The sequence below is a fragment of the Notolepis coatsorum genome (genome assembly GCF_963971535.1).
Source record: "Notolepis coatsorum genome assembly, chromosome: 6".
NCBI classification, from domain to species: Eukaryota; Metazoa; Chordata; class Actinopteri; order Aulopiformes; family Paralepididae; genus Notolepis; species Notolepis coatsorum.
Window position 1 is genome coordinate 103465566 of NC_140170.1, and position 27320 is coordinate 103492885.

The 27320-nt window shown below is 47.3% G+C and overlaps 2 protein-coding genes across 2 annotated transcripts in view; one reads left to right on the forward strand and one right to left on the reverse strand.

Annotated features, from left to right (window-relative positions):
* Positions 1–282: 282 nt before the first annotated feature.
* nmur3 (neuromedin U receptor 3) lies at positions 283–17488 on the forward strand (the record flags this gene model as incomplete). The annotated part of the gene is made up of 3 exons (XM_084315709.1): positions 283–441; positions 12706–13519; positions 17058–17488. The coding sequence occupies 3 exons, from the start codon at positions 283–285 to the stop codon at positions 17486–17488; spliced, it is 1404 nt and encodes a 467-aa protein (XP_084171835.1).
* A 2303-nt stretch (positions 17489–19791) lies between these two features.
* Positions 19792–27320, reverse strand: part of lactbl1b (lactamase, beta-like 1b) — a gene marked incomplete at both ends in the record, with an annotated part of 34403 nt that continues 26874 nt past the window's right edge. The window contains 3 exons of the mRNA XM_084317796.1: positions 19792–20770; positions 21839–21944; positions 23289–23536. Coding sequence (XP_084173922.1) covers positions 19792–20770; positions 21839–21944; positions 23289–23536 — 1333 coding nt within the window. The remainder of the gene's footprint in view (positions 20771–21838; positions 21945–23288; positions 23537–27320) is intronic.

Consider the following 27320-nt stretch of genomic DNA (forward strand, 5'->3'; position numbering starts at 1 on the left):
CTGTATCGCTATTCCTCACGTTACACAGCTTCAGTAGTAGTAGCCGCTTTAGCTTGCTACTGCGTTAGCTGGTGGCTATCGATAGCCGGTAAAAGCTAGCTGTTAGCCAGTTAGCTGTTAGGCTAAACCATTAGCTTGCTACTAAGTTAAGGCTAGAAACGTTAGCTTGATGCTAACCGTCAGCCTGGAGTTAGCTGTTAGCTTGTGCTACAACCGTGGCATTAGCCATGAGGCAGTAGCGGGCCCTGAGCACTCTGACTACGGCGTCATCTCTGGCAGAAGATGTCGTCGGCCTGTACCATGACCGGCCGCAGGGTGTGGGCGTCGCGCCGGAGCGAGGCTCCAGCCGTCGCCGCTTCTGGCCCTGCCAGCAAGAGGCCTCGTCAACGTGGTGGACCAGCCTATTGTTGCGGCCATTTCATCCTGCGTCCAGGTGGTCAGGTAGGAGTCCGTAGGACAGGGATCGGCAATAGGCGGCCCGCGGGCCGACATTGGCCCGCCAGCAATAATTTCTGGCCCGTCAGATTATTTTGAGAATATGATATTTATTTTACACGCGGGAAATATTCACTCGGGACGCCAGGGTGTCTTTTATTGTGAAGCTGTATCTATCTACCGGTAGTCATCAAAAGCATGTCTGTCACTATAGCCAATTGAAATGCTAGAAATGGTCACGTGGACTGGGAGAACCAATGGAATAGTCCCACCGGGCCGCGTGTATATTTCCCTAACGTACTTTCACTTCCGCGTTCGAGATGGAGCGAGTAACAAAACAAAACAAACATCTTTGGATAGCTTCTTTGCAACGGGGAAATATAACGCTTCTTTTAATAAACAGGAGCCATACTTAAAATACGGGTTTATCGCAACAGGTCGGTGATTCTTGCGTGCCGAGCCTCTCTGCATAATATGTGGCGACAACAACAACAACAACAACAACAACAACAACAACAACGAGGAAATGATGACAACTGTGTTCAAGTTGGCAGATAAAGTAGCTGCATTCAACGCCAATCTGGAATTGGAGGGCGGCGAGTGGATATGTGACATTATTCAAACATTAGCAGGGATTTTGGAGGACTTAACAACAAACAAGGTATGGTGAGTCGTGTTTTCATGCATTCTGTCTTCTGATCTGTTCATCACGCGCCGCGGTGATCTGCAACAGCTGATCTGCTGTTCATGAATGAATGAATGAATGAAAACGATAGGTTATGTATATAACCTAGTTATATGAGTACTGGCTGAGCGTCCTGCTCTTCGCCATCGAGATATACCTCATCTCCAGTACCTAGTGTACTCCATCAACGAATAAAAAACAATACACCCAGCACCTGCCAGGCCCCGCCCTAGTGCTACGTACTATATAGCACTAGGCGTGGTCACCACTCGCTCTTCCTCGGAAAAAAACGTTTCCCAAGAAAAGTTTCCCCAAGGGACCTCAGGGCAAGCTAAGAGCAGGACGCTCAGCCAGTACTCATATAACTAGGTTATATACATAACCTATCGTTATATTAGTCGTACTGGCTAATTGCGTCCTGCTCTTCGCCATCGAGATATGGGGACAGAGCAGACGTGAGGACAGACAAATGCACCCCCTGAGGGCCCTAAAGCCCACATCAGGGGGGAGGGGAGTCCCGTCACCCCATCCTTCCTAATGAAGAGGGGGCGGCAGTCAACTCCACCCGAGTGCGAACAAGAGGGAACTAGAACCTCTCGAACGCACAGCACAGGCGGAACCACATGTGACACAACACATTGTGGCCCACACACTCCTGCTACCCCACCAAAGGACGGGAAGCAGGAGAGGTCACAGACCTCAGAACCGCCTGGGAAACAGAACCCCTGGTCATGTCCATGAGGTAAAACCTTACGAAGGGACCCGGTGAGGACCATGAAGCCGCAGCACAGATGTCCTCCACCGAGGCCCCACCCAGTAGAGCGGCAGAGGCCGCCACCCCACCAGTGGAGTGCGCCCTGACGCCCCCAGGGGGAGCCAGCCCGGCCAACGTGTAGCAAAGGGCAATGCCCTTGCACAACCAATGGGACAGGCGCTGTTTCGACAGTGCCTTACCAGCACGAGAGCCACCGTAACAGACAAAGAGCTGATCGGTAGCCCTGAGGCCCTGAGTACGGCTGAGGTAAATCCCCAAAGCCCGGACCGGACATGACAGGTGAAGGTCCGCCTCCAACTCACTAGCGTGAGGAGGCGGATGAAACGCCTGAACCACAATATCCCTGGAGCGGAAAGAACTCCGGATATTTTTTGGCACGAAGGCAGGATTAGGCCGCAGAGTGGCACCGATATCGGAACGAAAAGACAGGCACTCTGGCCGTAACGAGAGAGCACAAAGCTCACCCACGCGTTTAGCGGAGGTGACGGCCAGCAAGAACACGGTCTTGAACGACAGCTGTTCCAACGGCGCTTGCTCAAGAGGCTCAAACGGGGCCAAGGACAACTGACCGAGGACCAATTGAAGATCCAAGCTCGGAGCCAAAGAGCGTTTCACCGGCTTAATGCGTCGAGCGCCAAGCAGGAAACGCCTCACAAGAGGGTGGCTGAACAAAACAACACCCTCAAATCCCACATGATAAGAGGATATAGCTGCTGCATATACCCTCACCGTCGAGGCCGACAGTCTATCAAGGAGAGACTGAAGGTAAATAAGGACAGCATCCAGGGGGCAGGACACCGGGTCCCTGCCCCCGCCTTACACCACTCTTGGAACATACGCCACCTACCCGCGTAAAGCGCGACAGTGGAGGGAGCATGCGCATTCCGGATGGTGTCAACCACAGAAGGGTCCATCCTCTCCAGACTTACCCTCTCCACCAGCCAAACCATCAGAGGTTGGTGTATCACCTGGGGCTGAAACAGCGACCCGTGTGCTTGAGAGAGGGCCCTCGCCGACCAAGGAACAGACCACGGCGGGGCTACCAGTAGCTGGATCAGGACCGGGAACCACACCGCTGTGCCCCGGTCCGGCACAACCAGGATCACGGTCCTGTGCTCCCTCCGTATCTGCTCCAACAACTGACTCAACAGATGTGTAGGGGGAAAGGCGTACAGAAGGCCGGGCGGCCATGAAAACATTGAGAAGGCATCCACCCCCAAGGGGGGATGGTCTTCCCGACTGACCGAGAACCACAAGGGGCACTTGCGAGATTGTCTGCTCGCAAACAGATCCACTGAAGCTTCCCCGAAGCGATCCCAGATCTGCCTGACTGTCTTGGCGCAGTTCCCACTCGCCGGGACAAGGACCGCCCCGAGACATCATATCCGCGCCCACATTCTCCTTGCCAGGGATGTGGAGCGCCGTCAGACTGCGCAGCCTGAGAGCTGCCCATAGCCAGAGTTCGACCGCCGCCCGGTGCAGGCGGGTGGATCGTGTTCCACCCTGCCTGTTGATATAGGCCGCTGCCGTCATACTGTCCATTCTGACCAGAACGTGCTCGCCTACCACCAGGTGGGCGAACCGTCTGAGGACCAGGAGGACCGCCCTCAATTCCAACACATTGATGTGCAGGGTAGACCGGGCAGCATGGATCATCCAGCTGCCCCCCACTGCGTCGGTCCGACACGTCCCTCCCCAACCCGTGAGATACCAGGCCTCCTCCAATTGGCGAGATCCCCCCATATCGACAAAGGAACCGTCAACCGTTTCCATTTGTCCCTCACCGAGTCTATTCTCATACTGGAGAACCACCTCTGTATCCTCCTCATGAAGAGGAGGCCAAGAGGGACCACCGCGTGAGCGGATGCCATCATACCGAGCAGGCGCATCACTTGCAGCACCGTGACCGTCTTTCCAAGACGGAAACCCCAGAGCGCGTGGAGGATAGACACCCTCCGTTGCTCCGAGAGGGTTACAATCATGGGCCTCGACCTCAATGTCAAGCCCAAGTACTCCACCTGTTGACTGGGAAGAGGCGTACTCTTCTTCCAGTTCACAGCAAAACCCAGCTTGGTGAGGAATTCCACCACCAGCCTGGTATGAGACCTGGCGACCTCCTCCGACCGGCTGAGGAGCAGAATGTCGTCAAGATAGAATAGAATTCGTATTCCCTGACGACGTAGAGGCTCCAGCGCAGTCTCTACGCACTTGGTGAATGTGCGGGGAGCCAGAGAATAGCCGAACAGCAACCTCTGGTATTCGTACGCTACGCCCTGAAACAGGAACCGTAGGAACTTCCTGTGAGGAGGAAAAATCGGGATGTGAAAATACGCATCCTTTAGGTCTATGGAGGTGAACCAGTCTCCCACTCTGACAGCAAGTAGCAGGTGTTTGACGGTCAACAAGAAATTACCTACCTGGGTTCCATCCTAGAGGCAAATCTTTCCTGTGACAAAATGGCATCCAATGTAATAAAAAAAAGTCAACCAACGAACTAGATTCTTGTACCGGATCTCCTCTCTGGTAAACAAGAATACCCTGAAGACTCTGGCAGGAGCACTCATTCAAGGGTACTATGACTATGCGTGCACCTCATGGTACCAAAGCACCTCAAAGGCGCTTAAAACAAAATTACAAACATCACAAAACAAACTGGTCAGACTACTACTTGACCTGAACCCCAGAACCCACCTCACCCCTGCCCACTTTGACAACCTAGGATGGCTTAGAGTAGACGACAGAGTACAGCAACTTGCAATGGGCCTGGTCTACAAGATACACTATACGACCGGGGTGCCCATGTACATGTCAAAATACTTCCCAAAGGTCAGTGAATACCACAACCACTACACCAGAGGAAGCTCAACAAATCATGTTAAACCCAGATTCGGCTCAAACAAGGGACTAAACACGTTTCGCAATTATGCCACAACAATGTGGAACGCCCTACCCAAAGCTGTAAAGGAATGTGAATCCCTGCCCACATTCAAAACCGCTCTTAAAGAGCACCTACGGGAGGCTGCAATTCGAAACTGGCCACCGTAAATGCCCAAAACCCCCACCACCTCCTAATAGACAGTCTCCTCCCCACCGCATGTATATATTCCCTCCCCACCGTATGTATATTTCTCTCCCACCCACCCACCCCCTCCTAATGTACAGTCCCCTCCCCATCATATGTATATACTCTGTCAGGATCTAGGGGTAACAGTACTGTATATTTGAATACCGTTTATGTCACAAATGTATCAGTACTAAATACCTATATGTCCCTATGCCATAAATGTCATGTATGTTGTGTATGTCATAAATGTCTATATGAATTGAAAATGGGGGACCCTGATGGAAACAAGACAAACGTCTTTCTCAGGTCTGCATCCCCTTAACAATTGTATGTATTGAGCCGTACTGTATTGTACCCATTCTGCAATCTGTTAAATAAAGTTTTCATTCATTCATTCAACATTCTGAATGGTCTCGCCACAATCAGACGATTGAACGTGGACAGATCCAGTATAGGTCTGACCCCTCCCGTTTTTTTGGGCACCAGAAAATAACGGAAGTAGACGCCTGACATCGCGTCCTCTCTCGGGACCACGACTACGGCCTGCTTCGCCAACAGAGATTGGATCTCGTCGGCCAGAGCTGTCACTGCTGTTGACCCTGACAATAGGGTCTGCACCAAACCTGAGAACGGAGGGTGGGGTTGTGCGAACTGCAAAACAAGCCCCAGCCTCAACGTTCTCTCCATCCACCCCACCAAACGGCATTCTTGTCGCCATATGTGATAATAATCCCAGAGCGCACCCACCGTCAACTGACGCTGGGCCGCAAGGAACAGCAGATAGGTGGCCCGGTCCCTCCCGCTGTGCGTAGCCTCTGAACCCGCCAAAGCGGACAGGGCGGTCGCACCCAAGGGGGGACCCCGACAGAAAGGGCCGGTTTGATACGGGAGAAGCTGCCATCAAACTGGTTGACACACGCTCCCCCCTGAACACCCCTCTAGCGCATGCTGAGGAGTTGTTCCACAGCTAGACATGCAAGGCGTGAGGACCCCATGGGTTCCTACACACCGTAGCCCTGCAGTGATATTGCTACCACCCAAATCACGCGCGCCTCTTCTTTGCAGACCACTGCCGATCTCGCGGGAGTGGGAGGCATCAACGTGATACCCCGCCTGGCGAAGGCGAGGTCGGGGTAACCCGTGCTGAGCATTCATACGAAGAGGCCTCGAGTCCCCCTGCTGACCACTGTAAATAGTGGCAGCCGTAACACCAGGCTCACCAATCACACAACGTGTGGCGCGGGAGCCACGTGACAGCACAACATTCTCACGGACAGACCCAGGCTCAGCCATCAACTGGGTGTCAGCCCCTGTCCCCATGAGAAGCGAAACGTGGGGCCGCATGCGCTTCAAAGAAGGTTCGCGGCCCGCAGCCAAAGGAAAAGGATCAGAGCCCCTCTTCCGTTGGTGACGGGGAGAGGAGTGATCGGGGAGCGGGCTGTTCGCGGCAGAATGACGACGGCTTGTATCTTCCAAGCCGAGTACATCCAACATGGCCGATCCCTCGGCCGCCAAGGCTGTCGGCCTTGTGGACCCCTGTTGACTCTCCGCCCAGGGTACCACTGGCGGGGAAACATGGCCGCCTGTCGAGGGCCTCGCCACAGTCGCTGACGAGGCTGTGCTCCAACCTCTGGCTGCATAGCGTGAGGCGGTGTGGGACCTAGATCAACAACCGCCTGCGTCTCCGCAGAACGACCAAAGAGTCCCTCTGTGGAAAAAGGAGCCATGAGGAGAGAAAACCTTTCTTCTTCCCCAAGAGGAGATTGCTCCAACCAGAAATGCCTATTAACAAGCGTTGATAGCATCCTAATCCTCCCCGCAGTTATAGCTTGCGACTGAGTCAAGATCTCTATAACACCAAAAACATGCAAAATGTTTTCAGCGTCGGCTGGTCCTGTAGCCCCACTACCCGACGCTAATGTGGACAGAAAAACAGTCAGCTGAGCCACAACACTGGCCACCGCTAAATTCCATCCTGCAGCAGTATAGCTCTCATCAGTCCATACTGCCACCCTCCGGGCCGACTCGCTCTCAAGCGTCAGCCGGGTGGGACACCGTTCAACCCCGCCGGGGCACAGGATCGATGCTACCTGGCTACTTAGCCACGGCACACCCGCCCTGCACCCTGTTGTCAACCCATTCACCCGTAAAAAGGGTAAATAGGACTCAGCAAAACCCCCCACATTAGCTACCGACTGACCTTCATCAATGAACCGGTTAAGAGGAGGGAAAAGCGGCAACATCCCACGGCAGGGAACATTAGAACAGTGACCCAGCATTGTAGCATTAGCGTTATCATTAGTGTTAGCAGCGCGCTCCAGGATCGCTTGGAAACCGTCCACTTCAGGGGAACGTTCACCAAAACATCCCGCCCCTGGCGCCGACACACAACTCGGTTGTGTAACAAAACAACCAGCATTACTAACACTAGCATCAATGCCTGATGACACAGGGCCTACCTGTGTACGAGCCGGCTCGATAGCCAAACCTTGCACGCTGTCCCTCGATCTGCTGCCACAAGACGAGGAAACATCAGAATAGACCCGACGTGTCGTTGGAACATGCCGCGAAGATTCCAGGGGTAAGCAAATCTCCGGTAAGCACTCAATATTACGCAATTTCTCTAAACTTTTCATGACAACTAGTTGCATAGGGTGCACGCATCCGCTATGATGGAAACTAAAATAGAGGAAGAGCGAGTGGTGACCACGCCTAGTGCTATATAGTACGTAGCACTAGGGCGGGGCCTGGCAGGTGCTGGGTGTATTGTTTTTTATTCGTTGATGGAGTACACTAGGTACTGGAGATGAGGTATATCTCGATGGCGAAGAGCAGGACGCGATTCGCCAGTACGACTAATATAACTTTATTTAACAGATTGCAGAATGGGTACAATACAGTACGGCGCAATACACACAATTGTTAAGGGGATGCAGACCAGAGAAAAACGTTTGTCTTTTTTCACTATATTAAATTAGCCATTGTTTTTTATCCTGGCCCGCCAAGCAATGGCTTGGGGAAAATCTGGCCCGTGGCCAAACCTAATTGCCGACCCCTGCTGTAGGACATTACACTATGCCCCACTCTTCCTTCCTCCCCCTCCCGAGTCTATGTTTTTGGTTAATAACGATGTCTTTGTTTAACAAAACGTGTTACTTCACTGCATTTTGGGAGATATGACGTGTGCACTCGCAGCTTCAAATGCTGGGGTAGCTTTTTCTTGCTTAGAGTGTTGTGCAGTTTTCTTTGAAAATTGTGTTGGTCGCTATTTTGTATAGCTTAGCAAGGTTGTAAGTTCTAGCACTTGGCCAAGGCTTATGTCTTTCTCTCTACTTAAAAACAGCGTTCTTCTTACGTGAGTAAAAGTGAACTTGTTTTTTTTATTGTATGATGAGAAGTTGTGTGTGTGTTTCATGTAACGTTTAGGAAACATAGCTTGAGTCCACAACTGGCTGGGTGTTAGTCTACAGAGTTGTACATAGTGGCATATGACCAAGGGCCTTGAGTCCCTCTCTTTGGCTTGATATTTTTTCTTTGCTTAAGGGTAATGATAAAAATAACAGGTGGCAAGTTTTCACACATAAGCCAGAGCCGTGGATAAAGCCAGTTTTTTTACACAAACAAGGTTATCGGTTGTGGCTGGCATGCATGATGTAAAGCTTTTACTCTACAGGTAAGTGTGTGCTCTCATCTGGCACGCCATGCACCTGGTGTCACGGCTCTGCTTTCTTTTGGCGTCGTATCAGGGGTGAGGTGGTGAGGGGGTGGGTAAAATAAACCTCCCCCTCCTGGATATAGTTATATCCTTACGAAACTGATTGGCCGAGAGGTTGTGCCTTTCTACCTATCAGTCTCCCTGTCGAGGACGTTCTCTCTCTCGTCACAGGGGGGGGGGGGGGGGGGGGTTTCCTGTCTCCCAGGTTTCCCCCGGCCATTTGAAAACGTCACAGGCGCTTTTTCTTGCTGGCCAAGAGACATGACCATGAGTTACAGGGCCTGTGCTACAGACCGCTGTCATTGTAAAGGATAGGTGATGCAATGCAGTAGAGACAATTTATCTTCTACTCTGCTCCCTACCAGTAGTGTATATTGGGTCAGAGCCTCCTCCTCAGGGTGTTTTCAGAGTCTCCTCCTCAGGGAGTTCAGAGCCTCCTCTGAGTTTCAGAACCTCCCTCTCAGTGTGAGAGCCTCCTCAGAGTTTCAGAGTCTCCTCCTCAGAGAGTCTTGGTCCAATTGTTACATGAACCCTTTTCAATTGTTTTTACTCACGTTGTGGTCTCTCTGGGAGAATCGCTGTCTTCTCCTCTTACATGAAGAGCAGAATTGACGCGGTTGTTATTCCAAGGCTCGTCATGTGCAGACCCGTGTCTGTGTCTTGTAGATCGGCTCTCTGCTGCTCATCCCAGACAGCAAGGGGAAACGTTGTGAGGCTCTTTCTGGTTGGAAATCCGCCGTCACTGTTCTCGCGTTCTTTGCGAGCATATACACTTTATGAAATCAGCGTATGGTCTTACGGGCGCACCTTGGTTGCCCAACATCATAAAATGGCATTTTTTATGCGGGCGGCTGGGAAGGAGATTTTTTGTCTCTACCGAGCGCCAGTGCACTAGGTTAGACTCGACGGCTCACGTACATCTCCGGGGGATGGTCGCGCCGGACCGGATCAGTTTAACCCGTGTCCCTGCTGGGGCGCAGATCTGCAGTTCTGGTACCCCGAAGGACTTTGTGCTTTTCCGGGGGGAAAATGCCAGGTCGGGCCGGACGTCACAGGGATTGATGTCATGAATGTGTGTGTCATATGGATGCCACCACGAGTTGCCCTTAACAGTGACGTGCTTTGGTCCATACTGTGTTGTACCTTTGCACTATGTTAGGGGGCTTGGTCCTTCTCCATTTGTTTCACCCCTCCCTCCGTGCTAAGCCGGGGATGGGAGGGGGCTGTAGGGGAGGTTGCCCTGTCAACTCCTCTCTGCATCCCTGTGTAGGTCCCGGTCCACCAGGCCCAGGTCAGGCCTTGCCCTCGATGACCTGTTGGCCTGGGTTAACCCTTTTGAAACCTGAAATGCTTGAACTGCTTGTATAGCCTGTGTATATGCGCAGTTATGTTTCTGGGGTTTCTTAGTGGGTTAAGGGAGCAATCGCATCCTGTTAAAATAAACATAGGGGGGTGGTTGGCTCCCCGGTGTGTTGGTAGCAGAGTCGACTCTCAGGTTGAGGCCGGGCCTGACCCTGTCTGCCCGAGAGTATGCCCCTGCATCTTTCATGACGTCTGCCAATTGTGTCAGCCTCTTTCTCTGAACCTCGACCCCGCAGGATCAATAAATTGGCGGGGTCGGGTTTCGTGGAGATTGTGACATGGTGCACAGCATACCGAACACCCTTTCCGCCGGGGTACTGTTCTTACAGTAGACCCCTTAGGCGCCTGTCTAGTCCGCAGTGCTCCGGGCACAGGTCGAGTTCTGCTCTTGGGACCTGTTTGCCTGGATTGAGGGGTCAACCTCCTTGGAGGGTTGTCTCCCCGGCACGCCGGCTGGCCCCACAGTATTGTGGGGGGGAAGCCTCCTTGAGAGCGCTTCAGAGCGGCATGCCAAGGGGGGAAGGGCCTTCACCTGATTTAGGCCCTGTCCGATACGCTGGCGATGTGGGGGGTGGTGTCACCAGTGACCGTCTGGTGGGGTCTCGATGCCGCAGCCTCGTTGGCCTCACCAGGCCCCTTTTTGAGGGGGTCCTAGTCCTCGGGTTGTGGCCTAGGGCTGGGACCTCCTCCGCGCTCCGCTGCTACGGCCTTGCCACGGGGTTGGTGTTTTGACTCCGACCCCGCGATGTTGGGGGCTGTGACGGGGGTTTTGCTCACGTCTGTTCGCTGGTGGCGTGTGGGATGCGCGTCTGAGTAGTCGCGGGCCCTTCTAAACAAAGGTAAGTTTCACGGTCTGCTCACCCTGTGCTAAACCCTCTTCGCACAGTCAGGGTCTGATCTCCCTCCCGTCCCTCGCTAGGGGGGGGGGGGCGGAGGGGCCCGGATCCTCCCCGGTTCTGATGGTTGTAGGGGACCTCAGCGGGTGCATCTGTCGGGCTTACGTTCTGCTCAGCTCTTGTGTTCCAATAGAGCAAAGCGTAAGCTATAACGAAATATAACGAAGGTTATCTTATAACCCTAGTTATATGAGTAATAGCGAGCGCTTTGCTCTGACTCACTGAGGACCCCCCGGTCTTCCGTTTCGGCGGTGAAAGACTGGCGAAGGAGCTGTTGTATGGCCATGACCCCACTTTATAGGAGCGGATGTGGGAGTGGTCAGGCAGATGTGGGCAGGTACACGAGGTGAAAGCTTTCATTTAGGATATGATTAAAGGGACAGTTCCAATAGAGCAAAGCGCTCGCTATTACTCATATAACTAGGGTTATAAGATAACCTTCGTTATTAGTTCTTGGTGTATAGTAGGTCTGTGGTCATGGTGCAGGAATTAATATTAACATAACATGTAGCTTGTACTGCCTGTCATCACATACAAGTGTCCTGACCTTTAAAGGCAGGATAGCAAATAGAAATGACCTTAGAGTATCTCAATTATGCTTATGTCAGTCAATATTTGATGTATGTGTAATAATATGGACACTAAAAAGCTTTTAAAAAAATCCATTACAACAGCCATTACTCCTCATCTCTAAAAAGGTCTATCAAGGTAGTTATGTACAGCATAGGCTACTGAACAGCAGGACACACAGCATTTCAAAATCTATCGGCTTCTATTTTAGCACTCTGAGTTAGAAGTAATTGTTTTTTGCATGTTGTTGTGAGCATTGGGTTAATGTTTTTTTCCCCCTGGAAATGACATCTTACATCTTTTCATTTCTGAATCGATCAGAAAATTACTCATCCTTATTAGCTTTAAGACCTTTTGGATTCCAAATTTCCCACAGACGATGATTATACAGTACATATTTCAAGTGACAAAAAGATTGAGATAGAGTTATGAGATAAGTAGATGCAACAATGTTTAATGACTGGGTGACGCTCAGAGAATGGGCATGCCAGTTGTCCGATTTATTAATCAAGATTATCTCCATTTATACTGACGCTTAGGCTCAGCTTCTTCCCTCAGGCCATCAGAACAATGAACACTGATCTCTCCACACACAAGCACACATGAACACACACAACACAACATTCTGCACTCGCACACACACAAACGCACCACAGGTCACTTTAAACACACAATAAAAGGACACTTTAAAGGAAGGAAAAGGACACTTGTTGTGATTGTTGTATAGTATAGTTAGAAACACCAAGTATAGCATAGGGACATAAAGAAAAACTGCACATTGTATAGGAATGTACATAGGATCCAGTGCCTTTAAGCGATTTATTAACATGTCTATTTACCATGTCTATTCTAGTTATCTTTTTATTATTATTACTATTACTATTGTTTTATTGCACAATCGAAGCAGGCATTGCCAACCGCATTTCACTGTATGCCCTGGTATGTATGTGATGAATAAAAACTCTTGAATCTTGAAAACACTTGATGCATGCGAATATCAAATCAAATCTGCCTCTATTAGTCTTCCTAAGCTTACGTTTTTACTTTTCTTTTTCTCTTTAGGCTTTCGGTGTAAAATGAAATCATTCGGATGAAGGCATACGATCTGTTGACATCTCCTGTCATTCTCTTACTCCTCTGGGCACCGGTTGTTCTGAGATGGAGAGATTATCCCTGCATAAATCTGTTTCAAACCTCTCAAAGCTTCACAGTATATTCCACAATGCCACCATGCAGCTTAACGCCACTGGGAATTACACAGACGACAGATCGATGGAAGACACCCTTTCCGAGGTTCTAGGGCCAAAACGATCTCCCTTCTTCCTCCCTGTTACCCTTGTCTACCTTCTGATCTGTCTCGTCGGCTTGTCTGGAAACTTGCTGACGTGTGCGGTGATAGCCAAACACAAGAAGATGCGTAACCCCACCAACTTTTACCTGATGAGCCTGGCTGCGTCCGACCTCCTTGTGCTTCTGTTTGGCATGCCCCTGGAAATATACGACCTGTGGCAAAACTACCCCTTCCCCTTCGGTGTGGGGGGCTGCTACTTCAAGACATTCCTTTTTGAGACGATCTGCTTCGCGTCGATACTCAACGTCATGGCCCTGAGCGTGGCGAGGTACATGGCTGTTGTGCACCCGCTCAAGACGCGCTACCTCTCCACGAACAAGCATGCCAAACAGGCCATTGTCGTTGTGTGGCTGGTGTCCATGGCCTGTGCCATTCCCAACACGTCACTGCATGGCATCTTCTATCTACCAGAGTGGATGGACGAGTCAGCCATTTGCACGGTGCTGAAACCCCTTTGGATCTATAACTTGGTCATCCAGATCACCACTGTGTGCTTCTACTTTGTCCCCATGCTGGTGATCAGCATGCTGTATCTGGTGATGGGTGTGCACCTGGGCAGAGAGAGGCGGCAGCCCCTTGGGAACCTGGGAAAGAACTGCAGCTCCAGCACCAAGTGGCGGATCCACGTGGAGAACAGGCGCAGGAGACAAGTCACCAAGATGCTCAGTGAGTTTATCCTTGTTTCTTAAAACCAATAACCATAGTCACAGCCAGGGGTGCAGTCGTAATATCAGAACTGCCTGGACGCCACGTGCACGCGCATACATGTTCCCTCGCGTGTGCACAGACCAGCTCAAGCAAACCCCCCACAGGGCTTGTATTTTGGTCTTGCACTTCTCTTTCTTTGTTATGCTATGCAAAGACTAGGTGATAATTGCCGGGTACTTAGAGTAGAGTGAAAGTTCTGAACGCATTTTTGTGTGCACGCCCATGCACATCCGTGCGCGCACTTCTGCTCAGCGAACTGCTAGGACGGCGTGGTACAGAGTGGTACCACCACTGCATCACTGGTCACAGCTAACACCTTCCATAGCCACAGCTAACACCTTCACTTAAAGGTCCCCTCCACTCAAAATGTGTTTTTGCTACAGTTAACACATGACCTTAACTATGCATATTGGTATTTGTCCAGCACTTGTCATCAGAGCGACCTTTTCACATTCACAGAAGGGGGGGGGGGGGGGGCATTCATAGGTCATTACATTCTCAATGAGGTCAAAGGTGTAGGAATGCTGCTAAGCCATTTTCAGTAGTTTATTGAACATCTTTGGTGGCAACAAATTGATATTCAATATACAACATTTTAAAAAAACGTCAAGGGATGCATTAATGAATTTGTATTGTGTTGTTTATTATATCAACAATTACTATAATACATATCACCTTAAGGCCGAGATATGCGCATGGGAGCTAGACCAACATACTTCCACGTCAGTTCGACGTGTGGGCTGCAGTGGCTGTGCTGCATTGTGTTCTACAAATCAAATAAAATGTATTTATATAGCCCGAAATCACAACAAATTGCCCCCATGGGCTTCACAGATCAAGAAGAAACATCACAATAGATCCACAACAAAAACCACCATTAAATAAAAAAAATTGCAACACCCCTAGATTTCCCCCAATGAAGATAAGGAACGACCCCCTAAAACCTAGCAATAGGAAAAGAAAACACCACAGGCGCCGTGGTGGGGAGAAACCTCAGATGAGCAATTCAAAGGGGATCCCCCATCAGGATGCTGCTGATATTATAGTGTTGCTATGGATGATAGATGGATGGAGAAAAGAACAAGCAAATAATTGGTATGTGTATGTATATATAATACATGTAATAAAACACACATACATACATACATACATACATACATACATACATACATACATACATACATACATACATACACACACACACACACACACACACACACACATACATACATACATACATACATACATACATACATACATACATACATACATACATACATACATACATACATACATACATACATAGTAGCAATAGTATCTAAAGTATATAAGAACATTTTACAATTTAAATAATAATAGAGCTAAGAACAAAAAAGCATAGGAATACAAGCACTGGTATGACAAATAAGATGAAGGCTCAAAGCTCAAAGTCTCAAAGTCACACTCCCCAGGGGGCAGGAAAACCCCTCGGATCCAGTTGAAGTAGAGCGGGCACGGTTAGACGCCATAGGTCAACTGAGGACGGCGTAGAACAGATCCATCATGCCTGTGGTACTCAGATCCAGTTTGAGGGAGATCAGTCAGTCGCTGCAGTCGATGCTGTTGGCCACATCAAGGATGGTGCAGGGAAGATTACACCACCTTGACAGGCCGAACGGGGCAGGACCAGGGCTGGCTGTATATGCTATGTACCTGTATATCAACACACTATCACGTGAGACATCCACCAACAGAGACAGGGACAGGGGTTAGAAAAGCTGATGTCCGCAATATGGAGCAATACATGTAATACATGTAAAACACACACACAGGGGGCAGGAGAACCACTCAGATCAAGTTGAAGTAGAGCTGGCATGGTTAGACACTGTAGGTCTGACTGAGGACGGCTAAAGCAGATCCATTGCACCTGTGGTGCTCAGATCCAGTTTGAGGTAGAACAGTCGCTGCAATCTGTATATCAACACACTATCACTCGAAACATCCACTCACAGAGAGACAGGGACAAGGGTTAGAAAATCTCCCATGTCCGCAATAGGCAGACATGGGAGCAATAAACAGACATCCTGACTGAACTAACCAAACTAAGCTAAGGGTCTGTCCCCAACCAGGTGAGAACAGGGTAGGCTGAAGGAGAGAGAGAAAAGATGGGTCTTGATGGCTATATTTTCAGACTTCCTCTGCCAGTCTTTCTTTGATTTGGTCCATATTTGTAATGTAGTTAATCACGATCGATAATGGAATGCGCCGACCTAGCTCCTGCAATGATAAATGGTAAATATAGAGGTACGTCAGGGCAGTGGCCAATCACAGCTCTGCACTGTCCATGTCAGCTTGCATCGATTTGACCCGCAGTTAAACTTTAAGCCAGCTGCATGTAGGCGTTGTCGGTAGGCCTGCGGGAGCTCTGCAGGCATGCAGCAAATTTCGAAACCATTAGTATATTAGTATAAATTAGGCATTAGTTCAGTGGTGGCTTAGAACCGATTCAAGTGTTTATCCTGGAAAAACGTGGATAGAAACTAGGTCACATCTAATCTATAATGTCAAGACATGGACCAAAGACAAAACGTGACAAAAAACACAATCAAATCAATAAGAGGGCTCTGTCAGGTATATCTTAGATCGATATTTGGTATTCTGATGATTCTTTGCTGTATATCCCTTACGCTTTGGAGCTTATGGCGATGGCGATAATGTATTCAAAATAGTTCTCCATCCCTCATATAATTTGTAGGATCTCCCTGAGTGGCATTTCCATTGCTATTAACAGCACTATTTAATTTTCTCCTTCTTTCATGGATAAATACTGGTAGTTAGTTCTCAACTGATGGTTGAATGGACAATGTTCATTTGACAACCATGCAGCACTTTAGCTTGAGTCATCTCAACAGGGCTATTTAGCCAGTCTGACACTCTCCACCTCCACTATAACAGAGGAATTTTTAAAGTGCTTGATTAGTGTCAGTCACACAGCAGTACAGCACGGTGTGGAGTGGTACAGTAGCTATAGCAGGCCAGCAAGCTTATAGCCAGTCAGCCTGATAATATTAGTACATTCATACACAACGTAGCTGTAGCACCTCCTCAGCCAGAGTGCACTCAGGATACTCTGAGTAAATGAACAGGCTTTGATTACAGTTAATTGCTCGGAATTAAATAATGGTCCAGTTTGAGTACCATTGAATGCTTTGATGCACCTTGAGTGCTAATTTATTAGCACATCTGGCATTTTGATGCTGTGCACCAGGGGATGGGTATGGAGACACCACATCAGGAAGTTGTGAATTATACTGCATGTATATTGTCCATTACCATGTACAGTTTTAGTTTTCAGTTCAGTGAACAGCCATTTGGCGGGAATACATGTCTACTAATTAACGTTAGCTAATGCTATACAGTATTCTGAATCTCACACCTGACACAACTATAATTCGTTGTTCTGACTATCATTCTTTCTTTCTTTCTCACCCCCCCCCCCCCCCCCCCCATCTCCTAGTGATTGTAGTGGTGGTGTTCGGCATCTGCTGGGCTCCCTTCCACATCGAGCGTCTCTTCTGGAGCTCCATCAGCCAGTGGACAGACCAGATGCACGCCATCTACCAGTGTGTCCACATCCTCTCAGGAATTCTGTTCTATCTCAGCTCTGCGGTCAACCCCATCATCTACAACCTGCTCTCCACCCGTTTCCGGGAGTGCTTCAGAGAACTTGTGTGCCCGCCGGCCAACGACAGCACCTCCGTTAGAGATTCCCCACCCTTCCCGAAGATTCTCCTGGGCACCTCCTGCCCGAGTCCAAGAGTCCAGGGCAAAGGCAAAGACCCCAACCATCTCCTCTCCCTGCTGTCACCTAGCGTGTCACTGAGCACAGAAGCCATGAACCTCTCGTGTACGTGCAAAGAGCCCAACAGCATAGCCTCCATGTGTTAACTTTGTTTCCGAGATAGCTTATGTAATGACGGTAAGAATGAACAAGTCAAGCAGCTGATACAGAGAACATTGAGTACATTTAATTAGCATTACATGAGGCGGTTGCACATGTCATTGATTGTTTGTTATCCCTGGATGAGATCAGCAGTGCCTGCTCCCCTAGCCTTAGTCCAGTTAAAAATATATATATTATGTTTCCCGATCCTAAAGCTATTTGGAACACAACAGGATAGGATCTAGAATGGTCTTGGATCTTTCGATACAGACAGTTCTGAGACAGAATTTAACTTACAGTGGTCTACTTGGATGCATGCTCCTATAATGAAAATATTTTTTTCTGGAAAAACAACACAGTGTACAGCATATGTTGTGTTTTTAAAATGTGTAAGGTTTTGCATTGCCTTTTGCCACTGTTCACTGATACTCTTGTTCACTGTTGTTGTTGTTGTTGTTGTTGTTGTTGTTGTTGTTGTTGTTGTTGTTGTACCTTTATTAATCCCCTCAGGGAAATTCATCCTCTGCATTTGACCCATCCTAACTATTTAGGAGCAGTGGGCAGCCACAGTGCGTGGCAACCGGGGACCAACTCAAGTTGTAATGCCAGTACCTTGGTGAAGGTCAATGGCAGGATATACAGCACCTAGCGTGTTTGTCCTTTGGTGTGGGAGGAAACCGGAGTGCCCAGACAAATCCCACGCAACATGCAGGGAGAACATGCAAACTCCACACAGAAAGGCCCCCTGCTGGGGTTTGAAGCCAGGGCGTTCTTGGTGCCAGGCAACAGTGCTAACCACTGTTCCACCATGCCATGCGACTGCCATGAGCGAGGCTGTGATTGTTTGCAGGGCCTCACACAAAAGCTAAATAATTACAGTAAGTTGAGCCAATTCAGAATAGTTTTTTCTACTGCTATTGTTGATTGATTAGGTTAACATTGACACTTTCACGTTTGAAATATAAACACGGAACATTGCTATCATGTTGCACTGTATGATTGCATCATTCACGAGAGTTTGTCTGAACCTAACTTTATCCATAATTGAATAAGCCTTTGGATAAGATAAGAAATTCTAAGAATCAGCATGATAGAATTCCCATGTCAATGCTATTCAATTACAGTAACTTAAATAACTGCATAAAACAGACTTTACCACTCACATCCATAAGGACAATAGTCTCCACCTTATAATCCTGCCTATTTGTTCTTGTATATCTTAATGTACAGAATATTACATTTCATTGTGTCATTGTGATACATGCTATGAGCCCTGGCGTGGCGAGCCGCCAGGACGGACATGATGGAATAGATATTGACCTGTTCATCAAAATTGAACAATACATTTTTGTCTAATCAAATGTCATCAGAATCTTTCTCTTTCAGACATTATAAATTAAAGACTCAACAGTGGGCTTTGCTCATGATGGTTATTCTTGTGAGCTGACATTTAGTAATACCGGTATGTGCCAGTTCAGGTGACAGACATAGCAATATATTTTTCATATTGAGGTTAGAGGTCTTTTTTTGAGGGATTACACATTCTAGAGTCCTTTGTGCAACCATAAGCCTCTCTGCCCTCAATCCTCCCTTGTTGGACTGACTGCCAAATGATTTTGTACCTTAGTTCACATCCTTGCACTGAAACAGCTATGGGATGAGACGTGACGATTGAAAAACCAGTGTTTATTTGCGTTTGGCAGGAACACATCATGGGTTTCTCCAGGGCCACAAAAAGAGAGTTAGCGATACAAACAATAAATATTATATACAGCATTTTTTCCCCTGAACAAAGGTTATAAAGGGTATAATTCATAGTATGATCATTTTATATTTGAATTCCATTCATAGAACAGGACTTGAACATATTGTGAATGATTATGCAAATGACTGCAGTGAAGGGGTGCCATGAAGAAAGCTGTGTTTCTGTTCTCTCTCTCATGCAAGGTCAAGTGTGTAAATATAGCCTACTGGCCAAGAAAACACAAGAGCATTGCATTGTATATGAAATCCAGAACAACACAAGCGCAAATTGTGAATATATTCTGCATGGCGAGGGTCAGGTTAACATCTCTATAAAAAGACAATTATATATACAGTGCCATATTCATTTGACAAAGAAATAATTTCATGTTCTGTACAAGATATGACACAAATGAGTAAACAAAATGCATTCCCTGCCTGTGGCCTTTATTACTGTATGTAATTCAACAATGTTCTTTTCAGTAGCAAGGATCATCATGTTCATTGTAGCACGTTATGAATCCCAAAGAGACGAGACTAACAGCATGCGTACTGTAGTTGCAGTTCAGTTCGAGAAGGAGGGCCTGTGAGGGATCCTAACCACGTTATATGTGTTCAGCCCTGGGGCATCAAAGCCAGGGGACAAACCCCGCTTGTCAAACACGTAGAAGTTAAATAGTTGGCCATCTTGGGCCTCGAGCGACACAGAGGCAGTGCTGACCCGTAAGACACAGGGGTACTCCTTTTCAAAAACCACCCTGAACACCCGGTCGACCAGGTAGTTTAGTTTAATTGTCCTGTACCTCTCTGGGATCAGTTCCTCGATCTGAGGTCCAAACTGCTGCATGATCAGAACCCCATCTGCTCCCGCTTTGATCTCATAGAAGGTGATGTTACCATAGGTGAAGAAGCCGACGTAAGGGGCTGGGTTCGGGGGAGCGACAAGGACCTTATTGGCTTCCCTGAAGGCCTTCTCCATGGCTGGGATTATGTAGCTATAGGCCTTGGCCACCACATCCTGGCTCTGTGACTTACTGCCGGCCATCAGCACCACCAGACCCAGCTTCAGCCGGGGGACCAGGGAGAAGGTGGCCGAGTAACCGTCCAGGTCTCCGTCCTTGCGCACCACCTCGTAGCCCAGCTGCTCGTTCACCTCCCAGGGTGTTCCAGTGCGGTTGGCAAAGTAATCCTTATCACATCTGAAGAGGGGGGTCAACATGATCTTAAGGGTGTCTGGCTCCAGCAGCTTGCGGTGGTAGGCTCCCAGCAGCATCATGGCCAGCTTGGCCAGGTCCGCCGCCGTGGAGAACATCTGACCGGAGGGCCGATACCAACCCAGGTCGTAGAGAGGGGCGGGCTGTCCACTGGAGTACACCCCGACAGCCATCTGACTCTGGATACCCGGGGTGATGTCGAACCCAGTGTCCTCCATCCCCAGACGGTCGAGGATGTTGTCCGTGATCCAGCGCTGGTAGTCGATTCCGACCACTTTGTCAGCCATCACATGAGCCAGCAAGGAGAAGGCAAGGTTGCTGTAGTGACATCTTGAAGAGAATAAGCAATAAGCGGGGAAATCGTTGTTATTTCAAGGTTATGATATCAGCAGGGATGAAAAGTAAATCACACATCTGTTTGTATTTAGACAAGAAATCAACCTCTGAATACGACGGAACAAAACAAACAAATGCTATTGATTTGTTGCAGATGGAATGATAATATGAATACATTGTGTTATCCATGTATACACAATGAACATTTTAATGTATGAATAATTTAAATCTGCCCCCGTTCCTAGTCATCTAATATTGAGTATCTGCCAATACCGAGTCTGGATCCAATACTATTTTCCTAGATAATATAAGATAAGATAAGATATTCCTTTATTGATCCCCTTGGGGAAATTCTGAATAGTGCACACTTCAAGTATATTCAAGTTAGTAAAACCAATCCAATGTAGGTAAGATATGCTTGGTAATTGAATAGCTCTGCTTAAAGAAAGAAATTGCCTACATCACAGCTTTCCCTTAATGGTTTTCTTTTTTTTCTCCAACAAACGAGGATCTGAATTTGATCAGGCTTTTTTTCTTTTTTTTTATCCACTTTTTCTCCCATTTTCTATATTTTTCTCCCATCCCAATTTCGTATCATCCAATTCAACCCTCCCCTGTCACGAACGCTGTTTCTTGCCTCCCACAAGCCGGCTGCAATGTGGACTAAGTCATACATAGCACAAGTCCCCTCCGGTACTCAAGGTAACAGCAGTCGCATCTTTTCACCTGCGCAGCTCGATCTCTCAGTGGCGAGGAGTAACGCGTGGGAGGCTCACGCTGCCCCCGACACTTCCTGATTCTACTGCGCAGGCGCACCAACCGACCTGTAGGAGTCGCTGTCCACAACGCCCGATCCCCACCCATCAGTTTCCCACCCCCTAATACGGCCAATGTGTATTAGTATGAACGACCAGCTAAACTGAAAGCAATGTGGAGCGCTGGGCTCGAACAGGTTGATCAGGCTTAATATAGCCAATACCAATCAATTCCAATATGCTGCGATCGCCTACAATTCCAATCTGTCCAATCCCTTTGAGCTATCCAAAGCATAACAAATCTTACTTTGTGCCTGGGTCTGCAACAAGAACATCATCTTGCAGTAGATTGATTGCAGTCTGTGTTTTCCCTTTCCATAGGAGATTTGTGGCTCTCAGCCTCCGGGGGAGACCTGGGAGGGACACACAGTGCACAAGAAAGAAAAGCAAAGCATGTTTCTGATTTTGTATAGATTAGTTGCAAACATTGTTGCATAGCCTGTGTCCCTACTGTCTAAATACTATTTGACAAATATATATATATATATATATATATATATATATATATATATATATATATATATATATATATATATATATATATATATATATATATATATATATATATATATATATATATATATAATTGAATTCGATTAAGGAATTTACTTTCTTAATTTATTTTTTACCCAGCAGCAACAGCAGGTTGTTTGGAATGAATAGAAGACTAACTCTGTAGTTAGCATGGATTTCCTAGATGGAAAGCAAGTCGATACAGTGCAAAAATCACACAGCAAAAGACTGCTTATCACCAATAAATGTTGCCAAAATAAACATCTTAACGGATTACTACTCAAAGTCCCTTGGACAAAAAAATTATTTAGTTGCCTTTAAATGAGCTGGTATATGGCCAGTAAAGCTTAGCTATACATTTAAAAATTTTGAGCAGAAAGCTTACTGATGCTATATTAGCAACCTTGAGATGCTTTATGATGCTTGAGATGCTGTAGTATACTGTATACCCACTCCACAGAGCCTGATTGTGCATCGTTGTTAGTCTAGAGACAGTCCATGAGAAGTGAAAGGCAGTCCAAATGTTCTTGAGTCCATCTACATTAACAAGGATTCTAAGAAACTGTACAGAAATATTTACTGTTGCCATAACAGACTATAGCAGCCAATTAGTCACTGTCACTAACAAGCAAAAGTAAGCCAGAAAGAAATCTCAGAGCCTAATATTCATATTAATATTTGATAATTAGGAATGGGAGTTATGGTCTCACTTTGTCAACTGTTATATAATATTCAATAAGCATGATAAAGTAAATGTGTACAGCTGATGTGATTATCACAGAGGGAGAGAGAGAGTTTAAAGGAACTCGCCAACATTTGGGGAAATTACCTTACCATCTTCTCCAGAGAGAGACAAGAAGATAGATACCAGTTTCCTCTCTGTGCGTTCAGTAGAAAGCTATCTGGCTGCATCTTAGCCTAGCTTAGCACAATGAATGGAAGCGGACAGTGACGGGTAGCCTTCGGGAGACGTATTAGTTGGACAACGCCTAGGCTACCCGTCACTGTCCGCTTCCATTCATTGTGCAAAGCTAGGCTAATGTGCAGCCAGATAGCTTTCTACTGAGAGGAAAGTGGTATCTATCTTCTTGTCTCTCTCTGGAGAAGACGATAAGCTAATTTCCCAAAATGTTGGTGTGTTCTTTTAAGATGCTAAACTCTCCATTAGTGCCCAGCCAAGCTACCTGAGAGCTGGCTGGCCATCCTGCGCAAGGTGACCGAAGAGGAACGGATCTGAACCTCCCCGCTGTCCAGAAAGATCAGACCATCCGTTACATATTTCAGCTCCAAGTCTCGCGTCTTTCCAAGCGGGTTTTTGATGGTGAAGTTTTCCACGTACTTCTCCAAAGGGTCATCCAGAGAGCCGATCTTGCCATCTTCCCACAGCCTGTAGAGCATCAGTGTCGGGAAGATCTTGGAGAGGCTGGCAATTCTGAAATACGTTCAGACAGACAGATAAACACACTTTCAAAGTCCAATGAGTATATATGCTCCGATAATAGCTTCTGAATAATTGTGTATTGAGACACGCAGTTCGTTGCAACATACAGACCTGAAGGCTAGTTATTTATTATTGTCATTATAGCGGTTGATCACACAACATACAGATATACCAAGAGCATTCAATAGTCTGTATCGACAAGGAGCAAAAACATCTTGCATCCATAAATTAGTGACATTAACGTGGGTGGAATCTATATGGTTTGAGTACTCAAAACACTCAGCTTGGTCTTGACAATGCTTGACATTTAAATGTTACATAAAGTAGATGAAGTGAGGATTTGAAGTGGAAAATGTTTCTGCTCTTTCATAAAAATGCACGTGGGTATTTTTCGGCATTTATAATTATTATGATTATTATTTTCCTTTAAACGCATCTCTACCATTGAATTCCATCCTCTAGTGAATGCATGAAATCCCCTGTATATTGAAGCCTGGAATAGTAACTGGGAGGGGTGAATCACATAATGTCACGTAGCTTTGCATTAGTTTTGATTTGTGCCATAATGACTTCAAAACACATGCTGCCAGAGCTGTACCCCTCCTGCTGACTTGTACACAATTTGTTGCTTTGGATAAAAGCATCTGACTAAAGGTAAATGTAAAGATGAGTCATAACGCACGCAGCAGAGAGATACAAAAATGAAGGGCTGTAAATATTAAGACATTAACTTTGGTGATTCATTTGAAAACCACATCCATCATTCACCCAACCGCCTCCCACAACTTCAAAAGCAAGAGACTCTAGTCTGTTTACCTCCCTGATCCCTCTGACATACTGTGTACAGATGAGCGGTGGGTTGGCGTTTTCCTGGTTAAAGGGTAATGCCACCCATTTTATGAATTCACATGTGTGCCCCAGGACAGTTCAGTCAGTATTTGTGAACACGCACCACTCATTCCTAAAGAACCCTCTATGAGCGCTCCAAACTGGGATGTCTAATCTCGGGCTGCTCCATAGACAATGAACGCAGCGGCCCGCCTGATCTCAAACCTACCGAAGTCAGCCCATGTCACCCCACTTCTCATGGACCTGCACTGGCTCCCCATTGCCGCACGAATCCGCTTCAAGGCCCTCGACCTGGCATATCATGTGGCGAAGGGAACGGCTCCCGCCTACCTCCGGTCAATGGTCTCTAACTACACACCCTCAAGACCCCTATGCTCTGCTTCCTCTGGCCGCCTCAGACCTACTCCTATCCGAGCTCCGGGAGGGTCATCAAAGAGAAGTTGCCTATTCTCGGTCCTTGCCCCACAATGGTGGAACGAACTTCCCACTAGAGATGTTCCGATACCATTTTTTCCTTTCCGATCCGATTCCGATACCTAAGCTTTGGGTATCGGCCGATACCGATACTTATCCGATACCAGTGCATACATATATAAAAAAAAAAAAAAAAGAAAACTTATATAAATTATATATATATATATATTTTTTTACAGATACTGTTTTATATATACTGTTTTTTAGTAATAACTAGAAAGTAATGGTATTTATTCAACAGGTGATTGTATAGATTTGTATTAATATCATTAATCAATGAGTATGGGGCTGCAGCACTGCAGATATACCCTACTCCAATGATCCACTCGCTTTGCACTCGCTACCCAGTGGCTCTGCAGATATACCCTACTCAGTCTACAAGGCTCCGTTGAAGTAGCAGAGGAACTGTTGTGATTTTTGCACAATAAATATTCAACATTCTCTTTTGAGACTCCGCCTCAGACTCTTATCATTTGGCACTAAAAGCTAAACATTGTCGCCGATATGGCTGTCCGCAACATGTCATTAATTGTGTACGCGACGTGCAATTGTGCAATGACGACGTTACCGTGAGCTAGGTTAGCTAGCAGGAGCTACCGGTATATGGAAAGACCATAGAAGACTGTAACGTTACTGGTGACATTGTGATTTAACTTGGAATACTCCTTTGCCAACTTGCTGTACTTTGCTTGCAGGTCTGCAGCCATTATTGTTGGATTATGAATAGCCCCAACTTTAGCCAAGGTAACGTCAAAGCTAGCTTTCGGTTAGCTGTTCAATGCTAATAACACCAGCCACCAAGCGAACTCATCAGAGCTCCCTGTCAACAGCGCTCTGTCGGGACGATGGCATTTTAAGAAAGTATCTGCTCTGCTGTTAAAATGACAAATGGCAATTGACACTTTAATTCACGGTCGATTAAGCACACGTTTGTTTTATAATGCTCACTCAGCGAGTAGGGTATATCTACAGAGCCCAACGTCCGCAGTGTTGTTGATAAATTACGTCATATGGTATCGGAGCGCAACATTAGAGGGTACTCGCCGATACCGATACCAGCATTTTAGGCAGTATCGGCGGCATTTCCGATACTGGTATCGGTATCGGAACAACTCTACTTCCCACCACAGTTAGGACAGCCGAAACCCATCCAATCTTTCGCCGTCGACTAAAGACGCACTTCTTCAATCATTATCTAAATTATTATTATTTTTTAACTCTAACCCTAACTCTAACTAACCTTACTCTCATGCAGGGCCGCCTCAGGGGGTGTGCGAGCAGTGCGGTCACACAGAGCCTCGCAGGAAGGGGGGCCTCGCAAAAAATAAAAAAAATAAAAAATTTATTATTATTATTATTTTTTTTTTTTTTTGCAAGGCCCCCCTTCCCGCGAGGCCCTTTTTCATCACAGACCTAAAATCTAGTTTTGCTTATATGCTTATATATTTCACATTAGACACGTTTGTAGAATGTGTCTGACTTGTTCCTGCCTCTGCGGCTCTGCAGACTGCAGTGTTCCGGTTTCTGCGGCTCTGCTGCTCTACAGATTTTAGGATAGTGTTTCCGGGCTCTTCTCGGACCCACGAGGTACAGGGATCTAATTCAGCGCTATTCAGAGGAGCGAGTGGATGTCTTTTCAAAAGCAGCATGGATCAGAAGAAATTACACCGTGGGCCAAGAAAGTCTCCTTCCAACTTTACCATTGATACTGCGTTATGGTGAGTTCATGCAACCTATTCTATTCCCGCCGTGGATCTCTCTCTCTCTCTCTGGAGCCAAACTGGTCGACTAGCTGTTGTAGTACTAGTAGCTAACGGTGTGTGGCCTGGTGTCAGCACCTGTATTGCTTTTCTCATGTTGTACAGTTTCAGTGGTAGCCGCATAGCTTGCTTCTGCGTTAGCTAATGGTTAGCGATAGCCGGGTTGAGCTAACTGTTAGCCAGTTAGCTGTTTAGCTACGACGTTAGCTGCCGGCTGCGCACGTTAGTTTGATGCTATCAGTTAGCCTAGAGTTAGCTGTTAGCTTGTGCTACGACCATTGACATTAGCCATGAGAATAGCAGGGGGTTCTGGCACTCTGACTACGACATCATCTTTGACAGAAGATGTAGTCGGGCCTGCACCATGACAAGGCTCCGGCCATAGCATAGCTTCTTTTTGTCCCGCCAGCGAGGCCTTTCGTCAACGTGGAGACCTGTGTTGCGGCCTTTCGCCCTGCGTTCCTTGGTACAGGTAAGATGAATGAAAATGTAATGACATTACCCCACTCTTCCTTCCTTCCCCTCCCGAATGTTTTGTTAATAACGATGTTTTTTTCCAGGCAAAACATATGTTACTTCACAACATTTGGAGATACAACATGTGCTGTGTGTGAATGTCTTGGTCGTTTGTGTAGCTTGGGTAGCGTTGGGTCGTTGGCCAAAGCTGTGTGTGGCCTGGTGTCACAGTACCT